This window comes from Schistocerca nitens, chromosome 3 (genome assembly GCF_023898315.1).
Source record: "Schistocerca nitens isolate TAMUIC-IGC-003100 chromosome 3, iqSchNite1.1, whole genome shotgun sequence".
Classification (NCBI taxonomy): domain Eukaryota; kingdom Metazoa; phylum Arthropoda; class Insecta; order Orthoptera; family Acrididae; genus Schistocerca; species Schistocerca nitens.
The window spans coordinates 163725079-163748786 of record NC_064616.1 but is presented as its reverse complement, the minus strand read 5'-3'; the positions used below and the strand labels follow the sequence as shown (position 1 = coordinate 163748786).

The window sequence follows — 23708 nt, the reverse complement described above, 5'->3', positions numbered from 1 at the left end:
TATGGCTGAAACTTGGTGTGCGTGCTTTCCAAAGTTGCTACTAACTAAACATGACCTCGATATGTGCCCCTCGTATTTTTGCACACAAAATAATACAACTGTTTATAGTTGCTTCTGTAATGACTACTGCAGTAGCTTTATACATATACATATCAGGTAAACATCAACTTATAAAACTCACAAAAGCAACTGTTATAGACCACTGGTGCGCTACTATACACATTAGTTGCCAGCGGTGATGTCACTGGTGTCAACAGCATGTATGGAAATACATTGATTAAGCTTTTGATACAGCTACTTCAACCTAATGATCACTGGATCCCATGCCATGTTGAGCTCAGGCTACTATCTCCATTAAGGGTGCTACCAATGATTTTTATTTTGATGGCTTCTTTAATTATACAGTCCCAGAAGCCACTAGTGCGATCCATGACAGAGGCTTAGTCACATTTGATACAGTAACCATTTTCTAATGTGTGTGTGTGTGTGTGTGTGTGTGTGTGTGTGTGTGTGTGTGTGTGTGTGTGTGTGTGTGCAGCTAAAGTAGCTTTTTCGGGCAAGCATAGACAATGAAACCTCTCATGTTCCTTTCTGTGTTGTCCTACAGTACACACCATGTGACCAATGTAAGACTGGCTATAACCACAAGGTATTTTGTAGACCTCAGGTGTTCTGACAACTGCTGCATCTTTTAACTGGTCTCACTAATTGCCAGATTCTTCAGAGTCCTGAAGACTGATTTGATTTTGTGTCTTATCAGCGGGCAAATTATTTTGTCTGACACAGAGCCTCAAAACAGCACTCAAAACAGCAAAAGAGCAACTTCCTTTTCCTGCTACTCATCAGTTGTCTTATTGTGATTCCTGCTTAAGATCATTTCACTTATTTGGTGAACATAGTAGCCACTGTTCCTGAAGGCCTTGCATATGTGGCTCAGCTCATGAGGTAGGTTATCAGTGTCTGATATTGTTCTTGCATGATCTATCAATGATTGTAACATAGTGCACTTCTGTGCTACACGGTGATGGTGTGGAAGTACTGATCAGTGTACACAGCTTTTCTGTAGGTTCTGTGGTCAAGGTATACATTCTATATGTGGTGGACCAAGATGTCAATGAAGTGCAATGCATTGTATTTTTATACTTCCATAGTGAACTCAATGTTACTGTTAATTCTGTTGAGATATTCCAAGAACTTGTCAAGTTTTTCACATCTTTGGGGCCAAATGACAAACATGTCATCAACATACCAGAAGAAACAAATAGGCCTTAATGGCACTGTCTCTAAGGCAATAATCTCACAATTCTGACTAAAGAGATTTGCAACAGCTGGAGCTAACAGACTTTACACTACAACACCATGCACCTGGTCATAAAACACTGGCTGTTGTACAGAAAAAAAATGATATAAGAGTGTGCCTAAATCACCAATAATGCCCTTAATAGAGAGGGCGGCCTGGTGTTGGATACACCAACTGTGCAGTTTAAATGGGTATACCATACACAGAGTCAATGTATGTCCATATACGGTGATGCTGTGAGCACCAGTGATCTCACAGCTAGCATATACAGTGAGGCTGTGAGCACCAGTGATCTCACATCCAGCAGCTATAGTATGTAAGGGCGAACCAGCAGCCCATCGGCAGTCATACCACTTAACAATGCTCACAAACTGTTTTGTCGAAAGCCCATAACATTTCAACCACTTGACATGGCTAGAAGCTGAACATTTTATTCAATGTTACCACCACACCACTCTGCAGTCTTACAGTACATTCCTCTATGGGACAGAAATGTGGCGCAGTTTAAATGTAAGGGGAAACTGTTGTCAATAAGACTTATTTATTGAGCTACTGTGCTGCCATGATGAGAAGGCAATTCCGCAATTTGCTATCGTATTCCATCACATCAACACCGCCAGCTCCAGGAGGATATGTTGTCATGCCAGCTTCATCCAACTACGAGAAAGGATACACAATACCAGGCAGTTGTGCATCACGGAGAGATTTACTATTGAAATTTCGGGACAGCACTTTTCAGGAGGAGTCAGACAACATATTACCTCCCCCCGCATGCATCTCATGTATTGACCATGAGGAGAAAATTCGAGAAATTAGAGCCAATACAGAGGCTTACCGACAATCATTCTTCCCATGCACTATTTGTGAGTGGAACAGGGTTGGAGGGATCAGATAGCGGTACGCCATATACCATTAGGTGGATTGCGGAGTATGATGTAGATGTAGATGCAGCAGGCGGATGTAAATGGAAAGCTCTTATGGCTTTGCATTTGAAACTATCAAGGACACTCAACAGTTCTGGAGAGGGATTCAGTTGACGTGGCTGTTTCCCAAACAACATTTTCCTTCCTATTTCTAGATCATATCACAACATTTATCTATTATAGCCATAGGGCAGAAGTGAACATGAAACTTAACTCTGCACTCACAACAATGAAATGCTGACTGACACATTTGTTTGATAATAGAGTATGGACACTAACTTTGCAACATTTATCCACTATTTGTCTAAATCAACTACCGGCCATTTTAATTCTGATGCTTTATTTCTTCATAAAAAATATCCAACTATGTTCTTTCATTCGCACATTATGACATGTTCATTCTGACACATTTTAAAATCAAATCACACAGATCAAACAATTTTTCTCAGAGTTACTTCACTAGACTAGAATTCCAAATATGTGCTGCGTAAGCTGAGAAGTTTCAGCAAAGACGGTATTTCCTTATATTGTTCATAAAATTGATGCAAGCTATGGTGCACACAATGTGACAACATTGCAGATACTGCTGCCTAATAATACATTTACCTATATCCATGAAATACAGGGTTCATGGAGGAGTGTTCTATCTATGCAACTAAAATGAAAGGCAGTTTGTTATTTGCCATACACATTTCGCTTCTTTTATTGGCGAAGCATCTTCAGTGGGCTGTAATACATGTTTCTTTTCATACATAAAATACACTACTATGTTACATTTTACCATGTTTTTCTCTTGTTTTTCAGATTAGAAACCACTTTTGTAACACAAATGTTGTGATGTTAAATCATCGTTAGGTGTTACTTACGATTTCCAGTGTTGTTAGTCCATGTGTGTGGTACTTGTGTGTGTGTGTGTGTGTGTGTGTGTGTGAGAGAGAGAGAGAGAGAGAGAGAGAGAGAGAGAGAGAGAGAGACAATGGGGGAGGAAGATTCGATAACTACGTATTCTGATTATGTTTCAGATTTCTGTTTGTTATTGTTTTTGTGCCTAACATGATTAGGGAGTTGAAACTTCCTGGCGCATTAAAATTGTGTGCCAGACTGAGACTCGAACTCGGGACCTTTGCCTTTCACGGGCAAATGCTCCACCACATGAGCTACCCGAGCATGACTCACGACTCATCCTCACAGCTTCAATCCTGCCAGTACCTCTTCTCCTACCTTCCAAATTTCACAGAAGCTCTTCTGCAAACCTTGCAGAACTATCACTCTTCGAAGAAAGGATATTGCAGAGATATGGCTTAGCCACAGCCTGGTGGATGTTTCCAGAATGAGACTTTCACTCCGCAGCAGAGTGTGCACTGATATGAAACTTCCTGGCAGATTAAAACTGTGTGCCGGACTGAGACTCGAACTCGGGAACTTTGCCGTTCGTGGGCAAGTGCTCTACCATATGAGCTACCCAAGCACGACTCACAACCTGTCCTCACAGCTTCAATCCTGCCAGTATCTTGTCTCCTACCTTCCAAACTTCACAGAAGTAGAGCACTTGCCCGCGAAAGGCAAAGGTCCTGAGTTTGAGTCTCGGTCTGGCACACAGTTTTAAGCTGCCAGGAAGTTTCATATCAGTGCACACTCTGTTGCAGTGTGAAAATCTCATTCTGGAAACATCCCCCAGGCTATGGCTGAGCCATGTCTCCGCAATATCCTTCCTTCCAGGAGTGCTAGTTCTGCAAGTTTCGCAGAAGAGCTTCTGTGAAATTTGGAAGGTGGGAGACGAGGTACTGGCAAGATTGAAGCTGTGAGGATGGGTTGTGAGTCGTGCTCGGGTAGCTCATTTGGTAGAGCACTTGCCCGCGAAAGGCAAAGGTCCCGAGTTCAAGTCTTGGTCTGGCACACAGTTTTAATCCGCCAGGAAGTTTCATATCAGCACACACTCCACTGCAGAATGAAAATCTCATTCATAATCAGGGAGCTATTGCTTATACTGATTTGCTCATTAGTTATTTTCTTTTTCATTACAAGGGCTCTTTGTATGTGAAAGTTTTATGGTAATGGCACGAGTTTTTTGTTGTGATTGTTGACTCTAATAGTTTCCATGTCCTGTTCCATGTTGGATGATTCATGTACATGTTTTATCACGTGTTCAGCAATGGTAGAATGATTATTTTCATACTTCCAACTTCTTATATGTTCTTTATTCCTAGTTTTGAAATGCCTGCATGTCATCCCAGGTATATTGATTCATATTCTTGGCATTCTAACTGGTATATACCGGCTCCTGGGTATTTATCTGGTTTGTCTGTTGTTGTTTGTAAATGTGACTGGAGTGTGTGTCTTGTTTTGTAAGGAATGTGTAATCCCTATTTCTTTAATATATTTGCTATCCTGTGTGTTGATGTGTGTTTGTTGCTTAAAGTATACCATTTCTTTCTGTTAGTCATGTCACAGGTGTGTGTTGTGTTCTGATTTTTTGGTTGAGACTTTGTACTATATGGGTGTTGTAACCATTGTTTGTGGCTATGAGTTGTAGTGTTTGTAATTCTTTTTCACAGTTTCCTTGGTGAGTGGGATATTATTTAGTCTGTGTAACATGAGTCATATGGTTACTAATTTTTGATTTTGTGGGTGGGTGGATGGCTGCTGACTTTCTAAAGACGTCAAATGTGTGCTTATTGGTGTCTCTCTTTATTGTTATATCCAAGAAATGCATTTCTTTTGTGGTTATTTTTCCATGGTGAACTGAATATTTTTATACATATTGTTTATGTCCATATGAAGTTTATCTATTGTCTCGGCTGGTTCATTCACCATAGAGATTATGTCATCCACACATCTGTGCCAGTAAACAATTTTGTATCCTTTCTTTGTGATGACTGTCTCAATGACTGTGGTTTCTATTTGGTTGGTGAATATGTTTGCAAATGTTTCTGATAGTGTTGATCGCATTGGATGCCTATGTTTTTGTAAGTAAAATTCCTTTACAAATTGGAATTAACTTTGGGATGCGATTGCTTTGAGAGTTTTGGTTATTTCATTGATATTGTCTGCAGGTAGTTTGTTATATGTCAGGAAGTATTCTTCAATTAGTTTTATATCTGCAGTGAGTATCGAGGTGTAAATGTTCTCATGTCGAGAAAGGGATGAATGATACTGTTTGAGGAATGTGTAAGTCTTTTATTTGAGTTATGAGTTCATTTGTAATTTTTACTGTTCTGCTGTTCTTCATTTCATAATGTTGCATTATGATTTTGTTCCTGTGTTTTGCCACACGGTATGGTTGTGCGATCATCAAATTAATAACAGGCCTCAACAGAATAAGGGTTTTGTGAACCCTGGGTTGGCTCCTGAGTGTTGGTGCTTTTGGGTTCTTTTGTGTGGTGTGTTGTTTTTGTTTATCTGTTATCTTGTGTTTCATCTCTCTCTCTCTCTCTCTCTCTCTCTCTCTCTCTCTCACACACACACACACACACACACACACTCAAAATGAAATGAAAAATATCAAACCACACACACAACACAAACGAAATACGGAAGATAAACACAAAATGACAGTTAGCAACACTACACACTATAAACACACACATATACAGGGTGATTATAATTAAAGTTAAACTTTCAAAACGCTGTAGAAATAACACCACTGGTCAGAATGACGTCAAATTGCAACGGAATATTATCAGACAAGGGGGAAAACACAAGGCTGGAGAAAAACAAAAATAGTGTCAAAATTGATCAACAGATGGCACCGTATGTGTCAGTATACGTAAATGAAAACATCTGTCATGCGCACAATCCATTGAACTTGGTATAAACATGCCGGGTACAGGGCTTTTCCTCCTTTCACATTGCAGTATCACGCTCTGCTTGTAAAGCTGTATTACAAGAATAATTACTGTGCACATGTCACTCTGCAGAAGTTCCGAACACTGAAGGGTTCCGACGATTGCCGTGGGTCTGGAGAAAATGATTTGGAAATTCGAAAAGAAGGGTTCTTTTGCTGTGCAACCTGGTAGAGGGAGGAACTGAATTGATTTGACGTAAGTGGAAGCAGTGGGCACAGCAATGCAACAGGAGATGAATGGTGGTGCTCAAGCATGTAGTGCATGGAGAATTGCTCAAACATTAGACATACTCGTGAGCACGGTGTGTAAAATCAAACGAAACATCCTTCTTTGCTAATCATTCAAAATTACCCATGTGCACAAGTTGCTACCTGTTGACCTGCCAGCAAGAGAGACCTTTGCTTTAGAATTTCTTACTCGCATGGATGTGGACAATGATTGGCTGTGGAAGATTTTGTGGGCAGACAAAGCCCACTTCCATCTGACAGAATTGTCGAATATGGGCAATGGAAAATCCACACGCACATCAACCAGTACCACTTCATTCTGAAAAGGTCACCGTGTGGTATGGATTTACGGCATCATTTATCATAAGACAATATTTTTTCGAAGAGACAGGTGTTTTTGTCCTGTTACCTGTATTGTCACTGGTAAGTGCTATGAGTGTCTTTTGCGCAACCATGTCATTCCAGCTCTCCAAGAGCATGGACGTGTGGATGGGATCATTTTTATGCAACATGGCTCACCTCCGCACATTGCAAATACAGTTAAGCAGTTGCTGAAGCGGCGTTTTGAAAATGCTAGAATTATCAGCTGCCATTTCACTACAGTCTGGGCATCCTTATCACCTGATCTTAATCCGTGTGACTTCTGGCTGTGGGGCTGCCTGAATGATGTTGTGTTCAGTGTTCTGATTGCAAACTTAGCCGAATTGAAGGCACACATTGAGTAACACATTCTGAACATGACCCCAGAAACACTCTGATCAATTTTGGAACATGCTGTTTCTCGATTTCAATTTGTTGCAGAAAACGGTGGACAGCATCTTGAACATGTTTTGCTCCAATCACACAGAAATTAATAATCCGATTTGATTTTGATTGACACTTTTTATGTGGTTTTTGGTCCCAGGAGAATGAAAAACCGATGTGATTGATGCTTTTTATGCAGTTTTTGGCCTCATGACAATTAAAAACTGGTTTTTCCCATCTGATGTGATATGAACTGGCCGTGGTAGACGGGCTTATATAACTAACAGTATCACAGCTGTACACCGATGCACACTGAACAGTACAGTTTGTTTAATGTCAAACGTACACCTTAGGTGTTGTTGTATGATTCATTTGTCATTTGTAGTCGACCACTATTAAATTAAGATGCTTAAGTTCCATCTATTGCTACATTTTGTTACTATTTATTTTTCTTCTTCCATACATTGTCCCCCTTCTCCAATAATATTCCACTGCAATCTGACCTCATTCTGACCAGTTGTGTTATTTATACAGCAGTTTGAAAGTTTAACTTTAATTATAATCACCTTGTAGATCACAAAATGAAAAGTGGAAGTGATGTGTTATACTAAATGTGGGTGAAAAAATGCTGGAAATCGACCAGCTGGAGCACGAGGACCACACATATGGACTAACAACAACGAAAATCTTAAGTAACACCAAACGATAATTTAACATCACGATATTTGTGCTACAAAAGTTGTTTCTAATAAGGAAAACAAGAGAAAAACATGACAAAATGTAACATAGAAACATATTGTAACTATGACATAATACGTAATATATGTAAAAAATTCATTTAGTTGTATAGACAGAACACACCTCCATGAATTTTGAAGCAACTAAGGAACAATGGAAAAAGATGAAATACAGGGTGTTTCAAAAAAGATTGACCTGATTTCAAAACTCTATATTTATTGATAAAAACATACAGTAAATGTGGGATGGGTTGCAAAAATACTCACAAAATCTTAATGTTTTAGCTATGCTATTATAAATGCTCTAGGTGTCCACCACCAGCGAGGGGGAACAACATCTGAACGATAGCTAAATTCCTAAATTCATCATGAACTTTACATCATGTATCTGCTTTTACAGAAGTTATCGTAGCTATTATTCTGTTCACTAATTCTAAGTCATGAGGTAAAGGGGAGAGGAACTCACTTTCCTTCATATATACCCATAAGAAAAAAAAATCGGATGGGGTCATGTCTGGCAATCTTGGAGGCCAAGAATGCGCGGCAGTGTCTCAGGGTCCCACGCAGAATACCCAATGTTGAGGCAGAGTGTCACTGAGAAACTGATGTATGTTGTTGTGGCAGTCTATAATAGTTTATAGACTAAATGATGCCTTACCATTCGCCAGACAGTTGTATGAGGCATTGCCAGTTCACTACTTGCATGGTGAGTTGATTTTCATGGTCTCTGCTTGAACGTTTGCCGAATTCTTTCCATCATGTCTTCAAACATGGGTGGTCGACCTAGACTCTTAAATCTGCACAAGCATCCTGTCTCTTCAAACTGGCAATACCACCAACAAATATTTTTGGGAGCAGGTGGGTCAATGCCAGAATGCCAACGAAAAGCACACTGGACCCAAATCACTGATCCACTCTTTGCAAACTGCAGCACACAGAAAGTCTTCTGTCGAGCAGAAGTCATCTTACATCTGACTCACTGAAAAGTGAAAAGACTCACTGACTGACATTTAACAGCAATTTTCTGAAACGCCAGGCCACATCCATTCAAACAACACATTTCCTTGCCAACATGTCCCATGTTTCGTAATTATCACCGTCCAAAATCAGGTTATTCTTTTTGAAATATCCTGTATTTACTGTTAGCCCAGGCAATGAAAACCAAAAAAGGCTGAATAGGAGAAAAAATTCATGAAGTCACAAAATTTTGCACAGTGGTAAGAGTGAGTGCCATAAACAACATCCTAAAAATCCTGAGCAGTGGGGTGAGAGCATGGGGGTTGGGTTTAGAGCTAACTATTTTATGTTCTGCTTGAATAACTCAAAAACCATTCCAGTGAAAATATTTCACAGCACAAAGTGAACCATTTTAAATTTCTTACAAAAAGGTCTTACTTTTCTCTAGGATAATAGTGTTTGCACAGCAGGGGATGGAAAAACATCAGATTATTGAAATCAGTGTTTTCATGGTATAAAAGTATTGTTTGTTGTTAAATGAAGTAGGTTATGAACAAATATTAACTGTACGTGCCACATGTAAGTGCAATAGAGCCATGTCAAAGTAGAAATTATATTCTGGGTGTCTTAACAAGATGGTGGGTAGCACGAGGGAAAGAAGGTTGCCGGATTGTGGTCATGCATCCCCCCCCCCCCCTTCCATAGTTCTGCCAACTGAAGCGAGAGCAGACAATTACTAACTCTCTCTACCCCAATACATCACTAGAAGCAACTACAGGATGTTTCACAAAGTTATACCAATTCTTCTACTGCACGCCTTATGAACCACTGATGACACAGAACACAGAATCTGTCCATATGCATTTCTTGTGTTAGTATTATTAGTAACTTCTGTCTGTATTCCATGTAGTGTTAATGGACTCTGTGGAAAATAAACACAACCTGGGCATGTCTGCATGCTTTGTTGCAGTGATTCACATAGCGAGCTGTGAAAGAGTCAGTATAAGTTTGTGAAACACCCTGTAGTTGATTCTTGTGATGTACTGTGGTAAGCAGAATGGGTGATTGTCTGCTCACTCTTCAGTTTACAGACCTATGAAGCAGACAAGTGCACGTCCACAATCCAGTGACCTACCTTGTCTCACCTCAAGCTTCTATCCCACTGACCTTCTCCCACTCTGTTACACAATTTTTCCCTTAATATGGGCTCTACTGCAATTAGACGCAGTAAACACACTCATTATTTTCATATTTGTTCTTAAACAAATTCATTTAACAATAAACAAAATAAAATTAAAACATTATTTTTAATAATCTGCTATTTTTCCATCCCCTGCAATGCAGAAACTACTGGTCCTCGATAAAAATGAAAGAGATCATTTTGTAGGAAATTTAAAATGGTTGAATTTTGTATTGGGAAATATTTTCACTACAAGCGAGGGTTTTTGAGTTAGTCAAGAAAAATATAAAGTGGGCTTTAAAACACTCCCCTCCCCCTCCACTGGTCAGGGCTTTCAGTATGTTGTTTCTCGCACTCCCTCCTATCACTGTACAAAATTTCCCAACTGCATGAATTTATTTCCGCCAATTTTCCTTCATTGACTGGAATGTGTGTGCTTCACTTATTCTGCTTTGGGATATACACCTAAACCGAGCTCCACTTAGCACTCACTCACTTAACCTCCGATTGTCAATATTTGCTTATACTTCATGTCACTTTCTCTGTCGGCATTATTACATCTTTCTTGTTCTCACTGTCAGTAAAATTAATGATGTTAACAGCAAGTTGTTGAAGATTCCTACTCGGGTATTTTCTGCAATCATTTTTGTGAAACTCATGTTTCCACAACAACGATAGTGAGCAGTACACTGGAGATTGTCTACTTAAACAACTGGTGCTCTACCACAAAGGTAAACCTGAATGTACTGTAGTGCATGGGCCAATATGAACAAGTTATAACTACTGATTTTTTTATATGTCTATCTGGCAGCATTTTATCCCTTTAGGGTAAATAACATTAGCTGTTTCCTTTTCTTATTCATTTATCCATATATTTTTCAATGATGCAATTAAATAGAAAATGTGATTTTACACTGCATACTGTGTTGATTTTACGAAACATTCCTGACACATTCAACGAAGTGTTGTGGAAGATACTTGCTCAGCTCATACTGTGTAAACAAGTAATAAGTCTTGGATAAAACAGAAAATTACAATCATTGCAGTACTTTGTTTAGTGTCTGTTGTTTCTAATAATAAGTTATTTTCAAACTATAAAATACACAACCACTATAACATACAACTGCTGGCCAACAATGAATGATGGAAACATTTAAAAACACAGAGAGACAGGCATTTACCTCGAAGGAGTTCCTTGAGAAACTTGGCTGGGAGTGGGGCTAGTTGGTTGTGAGGCTCCAAGAGGAACACAGTAGTAGGGTTCAATTTCTTCAGAGCGCTGCAGCATGGACGGATAAAGCTTCTCTGATTTAGTTGACCTATAATTTACAAATCCCAAAAAATAAATTCTGATTAACACTCAAGTGAGGACAGTCAAATATAGATACCATCTACAGTGGGGAAGGGGTGAAATAAATGAAAAATGGTGAATGTATATATAAAATAAGAAACAAAATAAATTTTTCAGTGACCAAACTTATTAATAATAAAAATAAAAATCATGTTTCTAAAATATTAATAAATGATATTAAAAGAAGATAAGAAAAAATTATCAACATACTTTTATTTCTCTCAAATAATCTCCACTGGCCACAATGTATCTTTAGCAATCATCATAAAGCTTCTTTTGGAACAATCTTCTTTTCTCTCTTTCTCTCTCTCTCTCTCTCACTCACACACACACACACACACACACACACACAATTCAGCAGCTGAAATTGTAGAGAGTAAAGACATGCAAATCACTGAATAGCCTCACTTTCTTGAAAAGATGCTGGGATATGGACACTGTAGCTAAATTCCTTCAGCTGATGGGACCCATATAACATTGAAAAAGGTCACCAAGGCAGTAAAGCATTGCTGCAGGGAAATATTCATAATACATGCTACAACTTCGAGGTCAACAACAGGAGACTGATTCAGATGCAACTATTCCTTGCCAGAATATTGGAAGCAGTGGTCCGAGATAATGGTGACAGGTTCGTCAAACCAACAAGCTACCCAATCGAGTGACAGTATCTCCAACAGATAGACATAGTAGTTCAACACTCCAGATATAGGCCTTCCTATGTTATCATCTTCTGCTGAAAAGCATTGGATGGTGGTCAACCTTCCAAGCCATACTCTTAGTAATGTCAGTATAGAAGTCCTGGCCAAATAGACAAATTTTACCATAGCACCTAAATATGTTCCAAAAGAAAATATTATTGAACCAGCAAAAGCTTTGTTACATTAGCTGCCAAGTGTCAACAAAGAAAACATTGGGTAAGACAACTGATTTTTTATCATGTTGGGAAATGAGAAGGAGTGATCTGTTTTACTTGGTAAAAAAGAAAATTCTAATGCCAAGATCACATATACTTTCCTTTATTTTCAACAATCAGTTTTGACAGACCTTGCTGTTATCTTCAGATCTTCAAAAATTCTGTTAAAAAATGTGTTCAGTGCTCCACCATAATGCCATCTATAAAGGTGGATCAGCAATAAATGGAACATGTCAAGCTAACTAAACAGATGTGTTACTATGCATTTTATTGTATATTATAACAATATTATGAGACGGAAATTTGCTACTCACCATATAGCGGAGATGGAGATACTGAGTCACAGATAGGCACAACAAAGAGACACTCACAATTAAAGCTTTTGGCCATTAAGGCCTTCACCAACAATAGACACACACACACAAATGTAACTCACACACACGACTGCAGTCTCAGGCAACAGAAATGACACTGTGGTTTCAGTTGCCTGAGACTGCAGTTTTGTGCGTGTGTGTGTGTGTGTGTGTGTGTGTGTGTGTGTGTGTGTGTGTGTGTTGACAAAGGCCGTAATGGCTGAACACTTTAATTGTGAGAGTCTTTTTGTAGTGCTTATCTGTGATTCAGCATCTCCGCTATATGGTGAGTAGCAACTTTCCTTCTGATAATATTGTTATTTTATATTGTGATTTTTCTGATGTAAAAATCATCTGTGAGCATTACATGTATGGACATGGCCACGTACACAAGTTGCTTTATGACTGTAAATGTTTTATTGTTGACAAACCTTTGCCTAAGTTGCTACATTTTATCCACTAACATGAGAACTTGGCCTGAGGTTCCAACTCTCTTGCATACCTTTTATTTTTTTTTTTAATTGAAAACCTGAAGATGAAAGCAAAGTCTGTCAAAACCGATTGTTGAAAATAAAGAAATATTTAGGCAATCTTGGCTTTAGGAAGTTTTTTTACCAAGTTACGCAAGACACTTTGAGGATCCTTAATTGTGTAAATCCACCGAAAGCAAACATCACAATGGAAAAATGAAAAGTCAGCATGAAACTGAAAAACAACTGTGACATAGTTGTTATATAAGGAGAAAAGAGAAATACCATCATTGTCATGCACATGACATTACAGCAACAGAATGCAGGACTTAGTGGACCCATTTGTAAGGAACTTGGGGGAGATCACACAGCCTGCTTTTGGACTCTAGAATTGAATTTCACATGGCAAGAAGACTCATGGCACAGATTGTAACAGTACTCAAGGTACGCAAAGGAACTTACCCCCGAAGAGCTATAGTCAATGGAACAAATTCATCGACCCACTTCCTGGCTAAAATTCTGACTCAGAGGCGGTGGCATTTGGTAGGCCACAGTGTCATCCACCAGGAACTCCATCCACTTCATTGCACTTTTAAAAGACGAGTGAATCCTATCAATAAACCTTATGGTGAGCTTCAACGTCAAGTCCTTATAAAAAAAAAAATGTAACAGATAAGGAGACCATCAACGTTCCACATCAATGTGTAGTACCCGATATCTGTGAATTAATGCAACAGTGTTTAGTGACCATGTACTTCAGATCGTAAGGGAAGTTTTATGAGCAGATGGATGGTGTAATTAAGGGATCTCCACTCTAGCCAGTTGAAGCAGACATATTTATGGAAGTGTTCAAAGAGTCAAGAGCTCCAGTCTGCATTGTTCTGTTGTTTAGTACAGAGATGACTATTGTCATCTGTACATAAGGTAAGGAGACACTTCATAACTTCCACCTCAACCTCAATCGACAGCATGCCAGCCGGCCACGGTGGCTGAGTGGTTCTAGGCGCTTCAGTCTGGAACTGCACGACTGCTACGGTCGCAGGTTTGAATCCTGCCTCGGGCATGGATGTGTGTGATGTCCTTAGGTTAGTTCCGTTTAAGTAGTTCTAAGTTCTAGGGCACTGATGACCTCAGATGTTAAGTCCCATAATGCTCAGAGCTATTTTTTTGACAGCATGCCAAGATCCAATACACAGTTGAAATTGAAGAGAATGGAGCACTTTCCATTATCAGAGCGGAAGTGTATAGAAAGCCCGATGGCAGAACAATATACAGTATTATGGAATCACAAAATAAAACTAAAAGGAGGGTGAGACATAACCAACAAAATCAAAGTTACACAAACCTCGAGTCTATGACATCAGCTGAAAGTCCCCATCGCTGCTACCCAATCGAAATAAGAGTTCAGTGATGTTCCTGATAAACTGAGTCTATGAGCAGGATGCAATTATACTGCATAAGATCTGAATGCGGCACATACTCAGTAGTTGATACGTTGTCCTAATGAGGCATACTTATAACAGTTGCCAAACCGTTGGTTTTATAAGCAACAAGACAGTGCAGTCACACATCCATACACATTTTATTGAAGATGACACTGGCCTTGGATGCCTGCACCCACATTTTCTCTTATTACTGAATAAATTATGATAATGAAAAAGCATGTATGAGATACAAATAATGACTGAGATGACAATCTCATTGAAAAGAAAGTTCTGAATGTGAAATGAGGGCATACAACGTGGTGGACACTGACTTAACTCTCATTCTTCTTTGGAGTGGGAAGATCAAGCACAACTGAGCAAATTTATGAAGACGCAGCATTCCTGGTTTTAGGACTGGTTTCATTGTATGAGACACTATTGAATGGTGTACCAGATTTGCTCAGCTGTAATATTATTAACTTACTTTTATTAAAAAAATTCCTCATTAACAGCTTTGAGCTCGGTGAATATATATGCAAACATAATCAATTTCAAAGTCCATGAACTTCATCAACATGCCTCTTAGAGTAGCTACCATAATCAATGTCACAAGTACTTGCTCTGAAGAAATATCATATATAACATCGAATACATTAGATATGCTGACATTCAGAATCATAGTAATTATGCCACAATAAAGATGAAGTTGTTCTCTTGAGCAGTATATGAGAAAAATTCTTATGTGTGTCTAATATACCGAATGTTATATACAATAATCCTGTTGAGCAAGAACTTGTGACATTGATGATTTAATAGCATCTGCTAAGGTGCCTAATGATGAAATCTGGTAACTAAAAAATCAATTGTAACTGAACATTTGATAACTGAGAACACAATTGTTAATGGGAAGTAAATTTTGTGAGTGGAAAAAGTGTATGGAAGAGGGATACACCCACATCATCAACTCCTGTCTACAATTCCGGTGCTAACTGTTCATCCAGCACATGCAAAGTTCCTGCAATTCCAATAGCCTAAACTTCCGTTACTCCTATTTTCACTTCACTAGCCCCAAGTCACGCTTCCTTTTCAAGTCTTGTGGCATTTAGCCCCTTCTAAGCTTCCTAATACTCCTTATCCTTACTTAACTATCTTGTTCTAGTTTGTTTTATCTTTCCTCGACAACTTTCTTTCTGTTTGTTAATTTTATAATTGGCTTCCTTCTTCCTGTCCACTTTATACACTACTGTATGTATGGAACAACTTCTGAATCCAACTACCTATGACAGCTGTCCTGCATTTCAATCCTGTCCCTACTACACCAATGCTACTGCTAGTGACAGTGGCATATGGAGCCAGTACACCAGCGCTATTCCTAGTGACAGTGGCATTATGGAACCAGATGTGTCTTCATTTATGTTTATTATTCCAACTTTGAAAATGTATTAAGAAGTCTGGCAGGCACTGCTACTAATGAATCATCATCTAACACTTAATTTTGAAGGTGAGAAGTGGTCTATCCTATTAATAATTATTTATTTATCTATTGCGGTATTAAGTGAATCACCTCTTCATTAGTGCTTCCTGCTTTTATCTGGGGAGCTTGTCTCAATGCAAAAGTAGATCCTTTCTGAGGTGATGTGGATAAGTACTCCCTCTTTGACCATCTGATTCACATGAAAATGTGTATTGGATGGAACAAGTGGGACAAAATGAAAGCACACTTCCAACCCAAAGTGTGACATGACCAATTCCAAAGGGCGTATGGCACACTGGATGATGTATCACGCATGAACAGAGCCTTAGGGATACCGGGCGACCTCTCTGAGTAATTAGCCTTACCCAACATGGGGCTTGCTAGTGTGGACCAACATATATCCCCTATACTCATGTGACCAAAGTGGATAACATAGTAGAAAAACAAAAAAACTTAGGGATTTAATCTTCAAGAGACCTTAAACACCCAGACATCATGTGCTGAGCCAACTGAAGGTGTTTCGACAACTGGATCAGGGGAGGAACCAGATCTGCCTTGTCTGGGGTACAGTGGCGGAAACTTCTTAGAGAACAAAGAGAAAAGGACAGAAACGAATGGCTTCCTATAAACATATGGAGGGAACTAAAAGATCTTTAATCTAATATCCCAAAGAAAACACTGTCTCGAAGTGAAAGGGATAAACAGGCTCCTTCGACCTCTATGACAGGTAGCAAGGGTGTGTTATTCCAAATTCACAGAAGAAATACAATCATGAAAAGCTGAGGCAGAAAACAGGGAATCAGTACTATAGTACTGTAGTCTTGGATTTTAGTAAGACAGTTGTTCCACAAAACTACCCTCCTGTTAGCATCACCTTACAGCAGGAGGAGCTAGTACGGATAGCCTACTTTGGAAAAAATTGTGGAGGACACACATCAAAGCTCCAAATTCAAAAGGGTTTATTTCAGGCCTGGCCAAACAGAGCTCCACAAATGTTCCAGATGCACGCCTGCCAAGTGCTCAGAGAGCAGCGGTGATTTGGGCTGAAGGTAAGGAGGAACAAGGAAAGGCTGCAGCCAGACACTGCTAGAGCAAGGCAGCTGGCTTGTCACAGTTTGCTAACAATGGAAAAATCAGCTTCAAGTTCATCACCTGAACATTTACCAGAGTACAAGGCAGTCATTTGTGGACCAGATATAACAGATTACACTTCAATAATTAATACGTATTACCATGAGTTCCCAAACAGATTCCAAGACTTTGCGCGAACACTGATTTTGATTGATTTGTCAGACCATTATCACTTTTGGCTGCTGATGTACTTCATTACTTCTAACTTGAGCTAATAGACTTACAGTGTAGTACCTGGCTCAATGACCTGTTTCTCCAATGCATGAAACTTACAAGACTAATAGAATGTTACACCAAGAACAATATCCTCAACTGCACAGAGAAGCTGCTTATATTATTTCCATGTTTGGTTCAATGTATGTGTATGAACTTTTTTTCTATTATGAATTGGGAAACATTTGATAAATTAATAGACTTTAATCTGCAGTATGTCCATATATTTAACTGTATAATGAACCACAGTTCCAGATAAATTACACCTGACTCTAAAATTGAAATGCCTATCAATTTGTAAATATCATAACTTAATGTTAAATGCCTGTATGTAAAGGCTTTCATACATCTGCTCACTGTATTAGCAATGTCTAATGTACTGTCTGAATTAGGTAGTAAATTTATTGCTTTGAGAGAAAAATAAAAAGTTGACAATACACAATAGTGATAAAATGCCACTTGTAACAGTATGTTGCAATATTCACCTCTTAGAAGTGATCAAACTGTGTTGCAAACACATCTTCCTAAGTTTCCCATGTGTACAAGCTTCGTTATAGTTGTCTCAGTCACACAGCTGCAGTGGTGGCAGAAGCCGGAGCGCTGAGCATACTCAGCTGCGTTCACAGAGCGATAGCGTGTTCCTAAAGTGGAAATCTTGGCTAGGACTGGTCTATCTGGATATAGGTGCTCTGATATTTGTACATGAGGTAATGGGGGCAGTGGACTGGCTAAATGAGATGTTGCTCAAGATAGCTCCATGGGCTGAGGCAAAGTTGCTGGTCAAGACATCTGCTGAACAGTCAAGAACGCTACAATATCAAACTGGGTACCAAAACTACTTAAGGATGTTCCCCCAGACAAGCTATTAGAGTATTAGAGAAAGTACCAATTCAGAACCATAAAGTCTTGACAGAGGGTCACAGGACCATTAATCACAAGGATGGAACTGATGGCCAAACCCTTCTGGCAAAAATCTAAGAGACATCCCTGAAGGTAATGCGGAGCAAGACCTAAAACTGTATTTATAGCTCTTACAGGTGACTGTCAGTGTGATTAATGACATCAAAGATGATAATGGTGGCAAGCTGGTGGCTGGAAGTATTGCAGATAAATCTGCAGCACAGTAAGAGGGCAACAGTCATGTTCTGGGAAGACAGGATGTGGGTGTGGCCCTAGTCAAAGGATCCTATTTGTATAAAAAGGCCATATCAGGTTTTGGAGGAACTGAAAGTAAGTTGATTTTGCAACTAATCTAAAAATCCCCAGAATATCCATTTTTGTTACAAATGGAATTTCAATCATACCAGTGGTGAACTGTCCTTGAGCTTAATGACCATCACAATGGAGCAGCGTACGTAAGAGAGCACAAGGGAAATGGTACTGTCCTCAGCATATGTCCCTTACAAGGACAGTGCTTCTACACTCCAGGAAGTGAGGAGACTGATAAGACAGCTGCTTGAAGCTGAATGAACAACTACTTCTTTATTGTGATGACAATAGCCAAAACCTAATGTGGGAAAATAGCAACACCAACAGTAGAGTTGAGTACGTACATAAATACCTGTCAGACAGCAACCTAGAGATCTTGACTGTGGGTAAGAAATCTACCTTCAACAGTAGAAGAGAAAAAGTACGTCATATAAATTTTGGGGCTGCCTTAATAGGTAGCTACATCAACCAATGGCATGCCAATGGAACTATCCTAGTCTGGCCATATGTACATTATGTTTAACCTGGAAATGGGTGTTAAACAGACCAAAGCCTACAAGTACGGTTCCCTAGAAAGACCAGCTGGAATTCAGATAGGAAATAGCTGTCTATGTGAAGTTAAAACTTCAATAAGAAATCCAGTAGACTTCCAGGAATTGACAGATGAAGTAATAGCTGACATCATAACCTTGTATTTAGGACACTGTCCGATCATCAAGAAGTATATAAACAGGAATGCACCATGCTGGAATGAGAATCTGGTATTGCAAAGAATAACTTTGCAAGAAGGAAACGACAATGGGCAAAATAGCAAGAAGCCCTTGCTAAATACAATCTTGCTGTCAACAAGTGAAACAATCATCCCAGTAGGTATTCTGTGAAGGGGTGGAGGCGCAGCTGTTAGAGCAGATTTCACACAATCTATAGCATGTTACCAACAAATATAGGAGGCATACTAAGGAGCGACGATGGTGAGTATACTAGGTCAGCACATGAGACACTGGAAGTGCTCATCACTCCCCCATGGGACCGATGACATCACTGTTTGGTCCCCTACCCCAAATCAACAATTCCCCCCCTGCACTCTCGAAGTTGGTTCAGACAATAATACAGCCCCTGCGAGGTAGTGGTTTATAAGTAACCAATGGGAGAGCTGGGAATCTGTTAAGAAACATGTGTATTTTGAGAAAATTTAGTGGGTGATGGAAACATTTCAACCGATCAAGTCACCAGGTCAAGATCATATCTTAACAGCTCTGCTGCAACAGACAGGAGAATGATTAATCAGACTCCTATGCAGACCACTCACAGTCAATTTAGCTGCAGGAGTCACTCCTAATGCTTTGAGAACAGTGAAGGTTGCTTTCATTCCAAAGGCAGTGAGACTTGATCATACCAAAGTTAAGGAAATAAGATTAATCAGTCTGTTCTCCTTTCTTCCAAGGACATTAGAAAAACAGTTTATAAGTGCACGTTAGGGAAAGGATGTTAACTGAAGTTCCTTTACATGGAAACACTGCACATATCAGTCAGGTAAATCATGTGAAACAGCACTCATCAACTTGATGGAAAGGTACACTATCAGGAAATAGCACTCTGCAGCTTCCTGGATATTGAGCGGGCATTCAGCAACCCAAGCTTTGAATCCATGATTATCGTTGGAAAAGTGTATGGCATCAAGAGCACTATATTTAGATAGATAAAGGCCATGTTGAGTATGTGAAGGATAGAAGCTACCAAGATGACTGTGAAAATGGTGATCGACACCATAAGAGGTTGTCTGAAAGGTGGGGTCTTATCACCACTACTGGTGGATGAGCTTATTACAGAGCTAAATGCTAAAGACTGTTTTTGCCAAGTGTACCCACACAATTTAGCCATGGGAGTACTTGGCAAATATGCAAGTATTGTAACAACACTGGCACAATGCAATCTGAACATTGTGAAAAACTGGTGTAGGATACGGGATCTAAGGGTAGGAAACTATTGTACTGCTCACACGAAAGCATATCCAGGACAGTCATTGGAATCTTAAGCTCTTGGATGAAATTTTACAAGTAGAGAGGGTAGTAAAGTATCTGGGGATAATGCTCGATGTGAAACTAACATGGACCCCTTACGTGAATAAAGGATGCATCTTCCTAGGTAAAAGGTGTGTCCACTATGAGCATATGTAGGGGAAAAAAAGGGGGGGGGGGTCGTAGACCCCAGAGCATGGACTGGTTTTGCACCTCTGTAATAATACCTACGATAATTTATGGGGCAACAGTGTGGTGGGGAATGAAGAAGAGCAGAAGGTGACAGCTAAGGAGCTCAAGAAGATGTACAGATTGGCCTGCCTAGTTATAAGGGATGGAATTAGCAGCACTCCCACTGCTGAGTTGGAGATCACACTGGCCACACCCCAATTACATCTTTGGGTTGCAATGTAGGATGCAGCAGGAACATACAGGGTAAAAACTGGAAATTTTTAGGATTTTTAGAATCCCACGCTAATATAATGAATGTAGAAAACATAGGAATGATCGGAGAAATTCCTGCTGAATATAAAATAATTTCCAGCTGGTTCAATAAATCTCACAATGACACCTTAGGAATTAGGGAACAGTTGAAGAAAGAAACACAGCACTGTTCAGGTGATTTAGTCTGTTTTACTGATGGATCAAAAACAGACCAGGGTGCTGAGCCAGGGCATACAGAGTGCAGTCTCAACTGGAGACCACAATCTTTCTACAGAATCTGGCTACGGTATTCCAGGTGGAGGCATGCATTCACCTTCATGGTATACATAGAGGGGAATTTCCATGGCTGTTACAAGGATCACTGCATGTACATTCATTTTGAGAGCCAAGTAGCTCTGAAATCTGGATCAGCCTCTTCAATAAGATCAAAGATCATCGCATAATGGCACAAAACCTTCGTGACACTGAGAGAAAGCAATGAAGTAAACATGCTGTGGGTCCCTGGTCGTGAAGGAATTAGTGGTAATGAACAAGCTGATAAGTTGGCCAGGGCAGGGGTGATGACTCCATTCGTTGGGCCAGAACCTGTTTTAACCATCACTAGGGCGATGGTAAAATCTAAACTACATACCTGGATCAGGAGTTAGCACGTAAAATATTGGACTGAAACCCAAAAACAAAAATAGGGCAAACTAATGATGCTGAAAACTGTGTTTTAAGAGAAGTTCTGTAATCATGGGCTTGAACAGGGGGTACATTAAACTCATGGTAGGTCTAATGACTGGCCATGGGAACTTCAGGAAACACCTGCGCACAATGGGTATAGACAAAAAAGGTGCTAAGTGCAAACTACGTGGTACAGGGAATGAAACTGTACCACATTTAATCTTCCAGTGTGAAGCACTGGAAAAAAAATCGCAACACCAAAAAACAATAAATGTAGAGTAATGAAATTTCGGGAATACAATCTATCTACATATTTAAGTGAGTAACTGCAAGATCACAGGTTCACGTAAGTGCGAGATAAGGCACTGCAAATGCGAAGTGCTGGTACATTAATAACTGGTGTAATCTCCATAATGTTAAAGGCAAACATACAAACATGAATGAATTGTGTTGTACAGTTGCTGGATGTCAGTTTGTGGGATAGACATTCATGCCTGTTGTACTTGGTCAGTCAATACATGGACGATTATAGCTGTTTGTCGATGAAGCTGGTGTTGTCATCTGATAATGTCCCATATGTGCTAAATTGGAGACAGATCTGGTGGTCGAGCAAGCCAAGGCAATACGTAAGACACTCCGTAGAGCGTGTCGGGTTACAACAGCGATATGTGGGTGAGTGTTATCCTGTTGGAAAACACCCCCCGGAATGCTGCTCATGAATGGCAGCACAACAGGTTGAATCGCCAGACTGACACAAATTTGCAGTCAATGTACGTGAGGTAACTATGAAAGTGCTCCTGCTGTCATACAAAATCACACCCTAGATGATAACTCCAAGTGTAGGTTCAGTGCGTCTAGCACAAAAACAGTTGGCTGCAGGCCCCCAACTGGCCTTCTCCTAACCAACACTAGGACATCACTTGCACTGAGGCAGAACCAGCTTTCATCAGAAAACACAATAGACCTCCAGCCTGTTCTCCAATGAGCTCTTGCTTGACACCACTGAAGTCACAAACGTTGGTGTTTGGGGTCAGTGGACTACATGCTGAAGGATGTGTGTCTCGGAGCTGTTCCTGAAGTAACCAATTTTTAACAGTTCATTGTGTCACTGTGGTACCAACTGCTGCTGCAGACACATTATGGTGCACCAGAGCCATACGCTGAACACAATGGTCTTCCCTCTCAGTACTGCCACATGCCACATCCTGAGCCCAGTCTTCTTGTGACCGTACATTCTCGTGACCACTGCTGCGAGCAATCACGTACGGTACCTACGTTCCTGCCAGTTCTTTCTGCAGTATCACACAAGGAACATCCAGTTTCTTGTAGTCCTATTACACAGCCTCCTACAAACTCAGTGATATGTTGATAATAGCCTCTTTGTCACCTTAAAGATATTCTTGACTAACACCAACTCACCACATCCAATCTCTTAAGATAATCAGTGCTCCCGACCATTACGGGGTGTATTTAAAGCAAATTTGATTTGCATCCTCATAGTGATGCTACTATCGCCACTCTTATTTGACTGGCATGAAATCTGAACAGACATCATCTTTCACATGTGGAGACACACTTACCGACTTTTGTTTATGTCGCACCAACTCCTTGGTGTTGCAATTTTTTTCCATTGGTGTATCTGGGTCATTGATTTCTGAAGAAACTGTGCCTCTAACAGATATCTAGTCAAGGAACTCTTACTACTCTTTATGGGTACTTGTTGGCTTTTTCAGAATGGCTAGGAGAGATGCCGCACAATAAACTCTAGTTTTGTCTCCTTGGTTAAACCGAAGCAAATCAAGCGAATCACACTACTTATACTTGAAATTTTTACAGAACTTCCAAACTTGCTATTTATTAAATTTGTTTACAGACCAGTGCTGGAAGTTATTCTCAGATAGTGAACCAAACTTCACTCTGTGCTCCAAACCCATTTGTTGCATTCCATCATCTAAAGTGAGGCAGTCAACAAACCATAGATTGTTTTGAAGGGTGACCCACAGTTTAACAACGAGTCTGAACCATAGTGCAACTTGGCATTTTTCACATCGACAAACATTGCCAGAGGTGAAAGAAGTGATAAGTGATGGCTCAAAAAACTAAAAATGACCATGGAGCAAACCCACGAC

General features: G+C 39.8%; 1 protein-coding gene across 1 annotated transcript in view; it reads right to left on the bottom strand.

Moving 5' to 3' along the window:
* Positions 1-23708, bottom strand: part of LOC126248102 (protein sickie) — a 687677-nt gene that overhangs the window by 62134 nt on the left and 601835 nt on the right. Inside the window, exon 18 of the mRNA XM_049948773.1 lies at positions 11095-11232. Within this exon, the coding sequence (XP_049804730.1) occupies positions 11095-11232 (138 nt within the window). The remainder of the gene's footprint in view (positions 1-11094; positions 11233-23708) is intronic.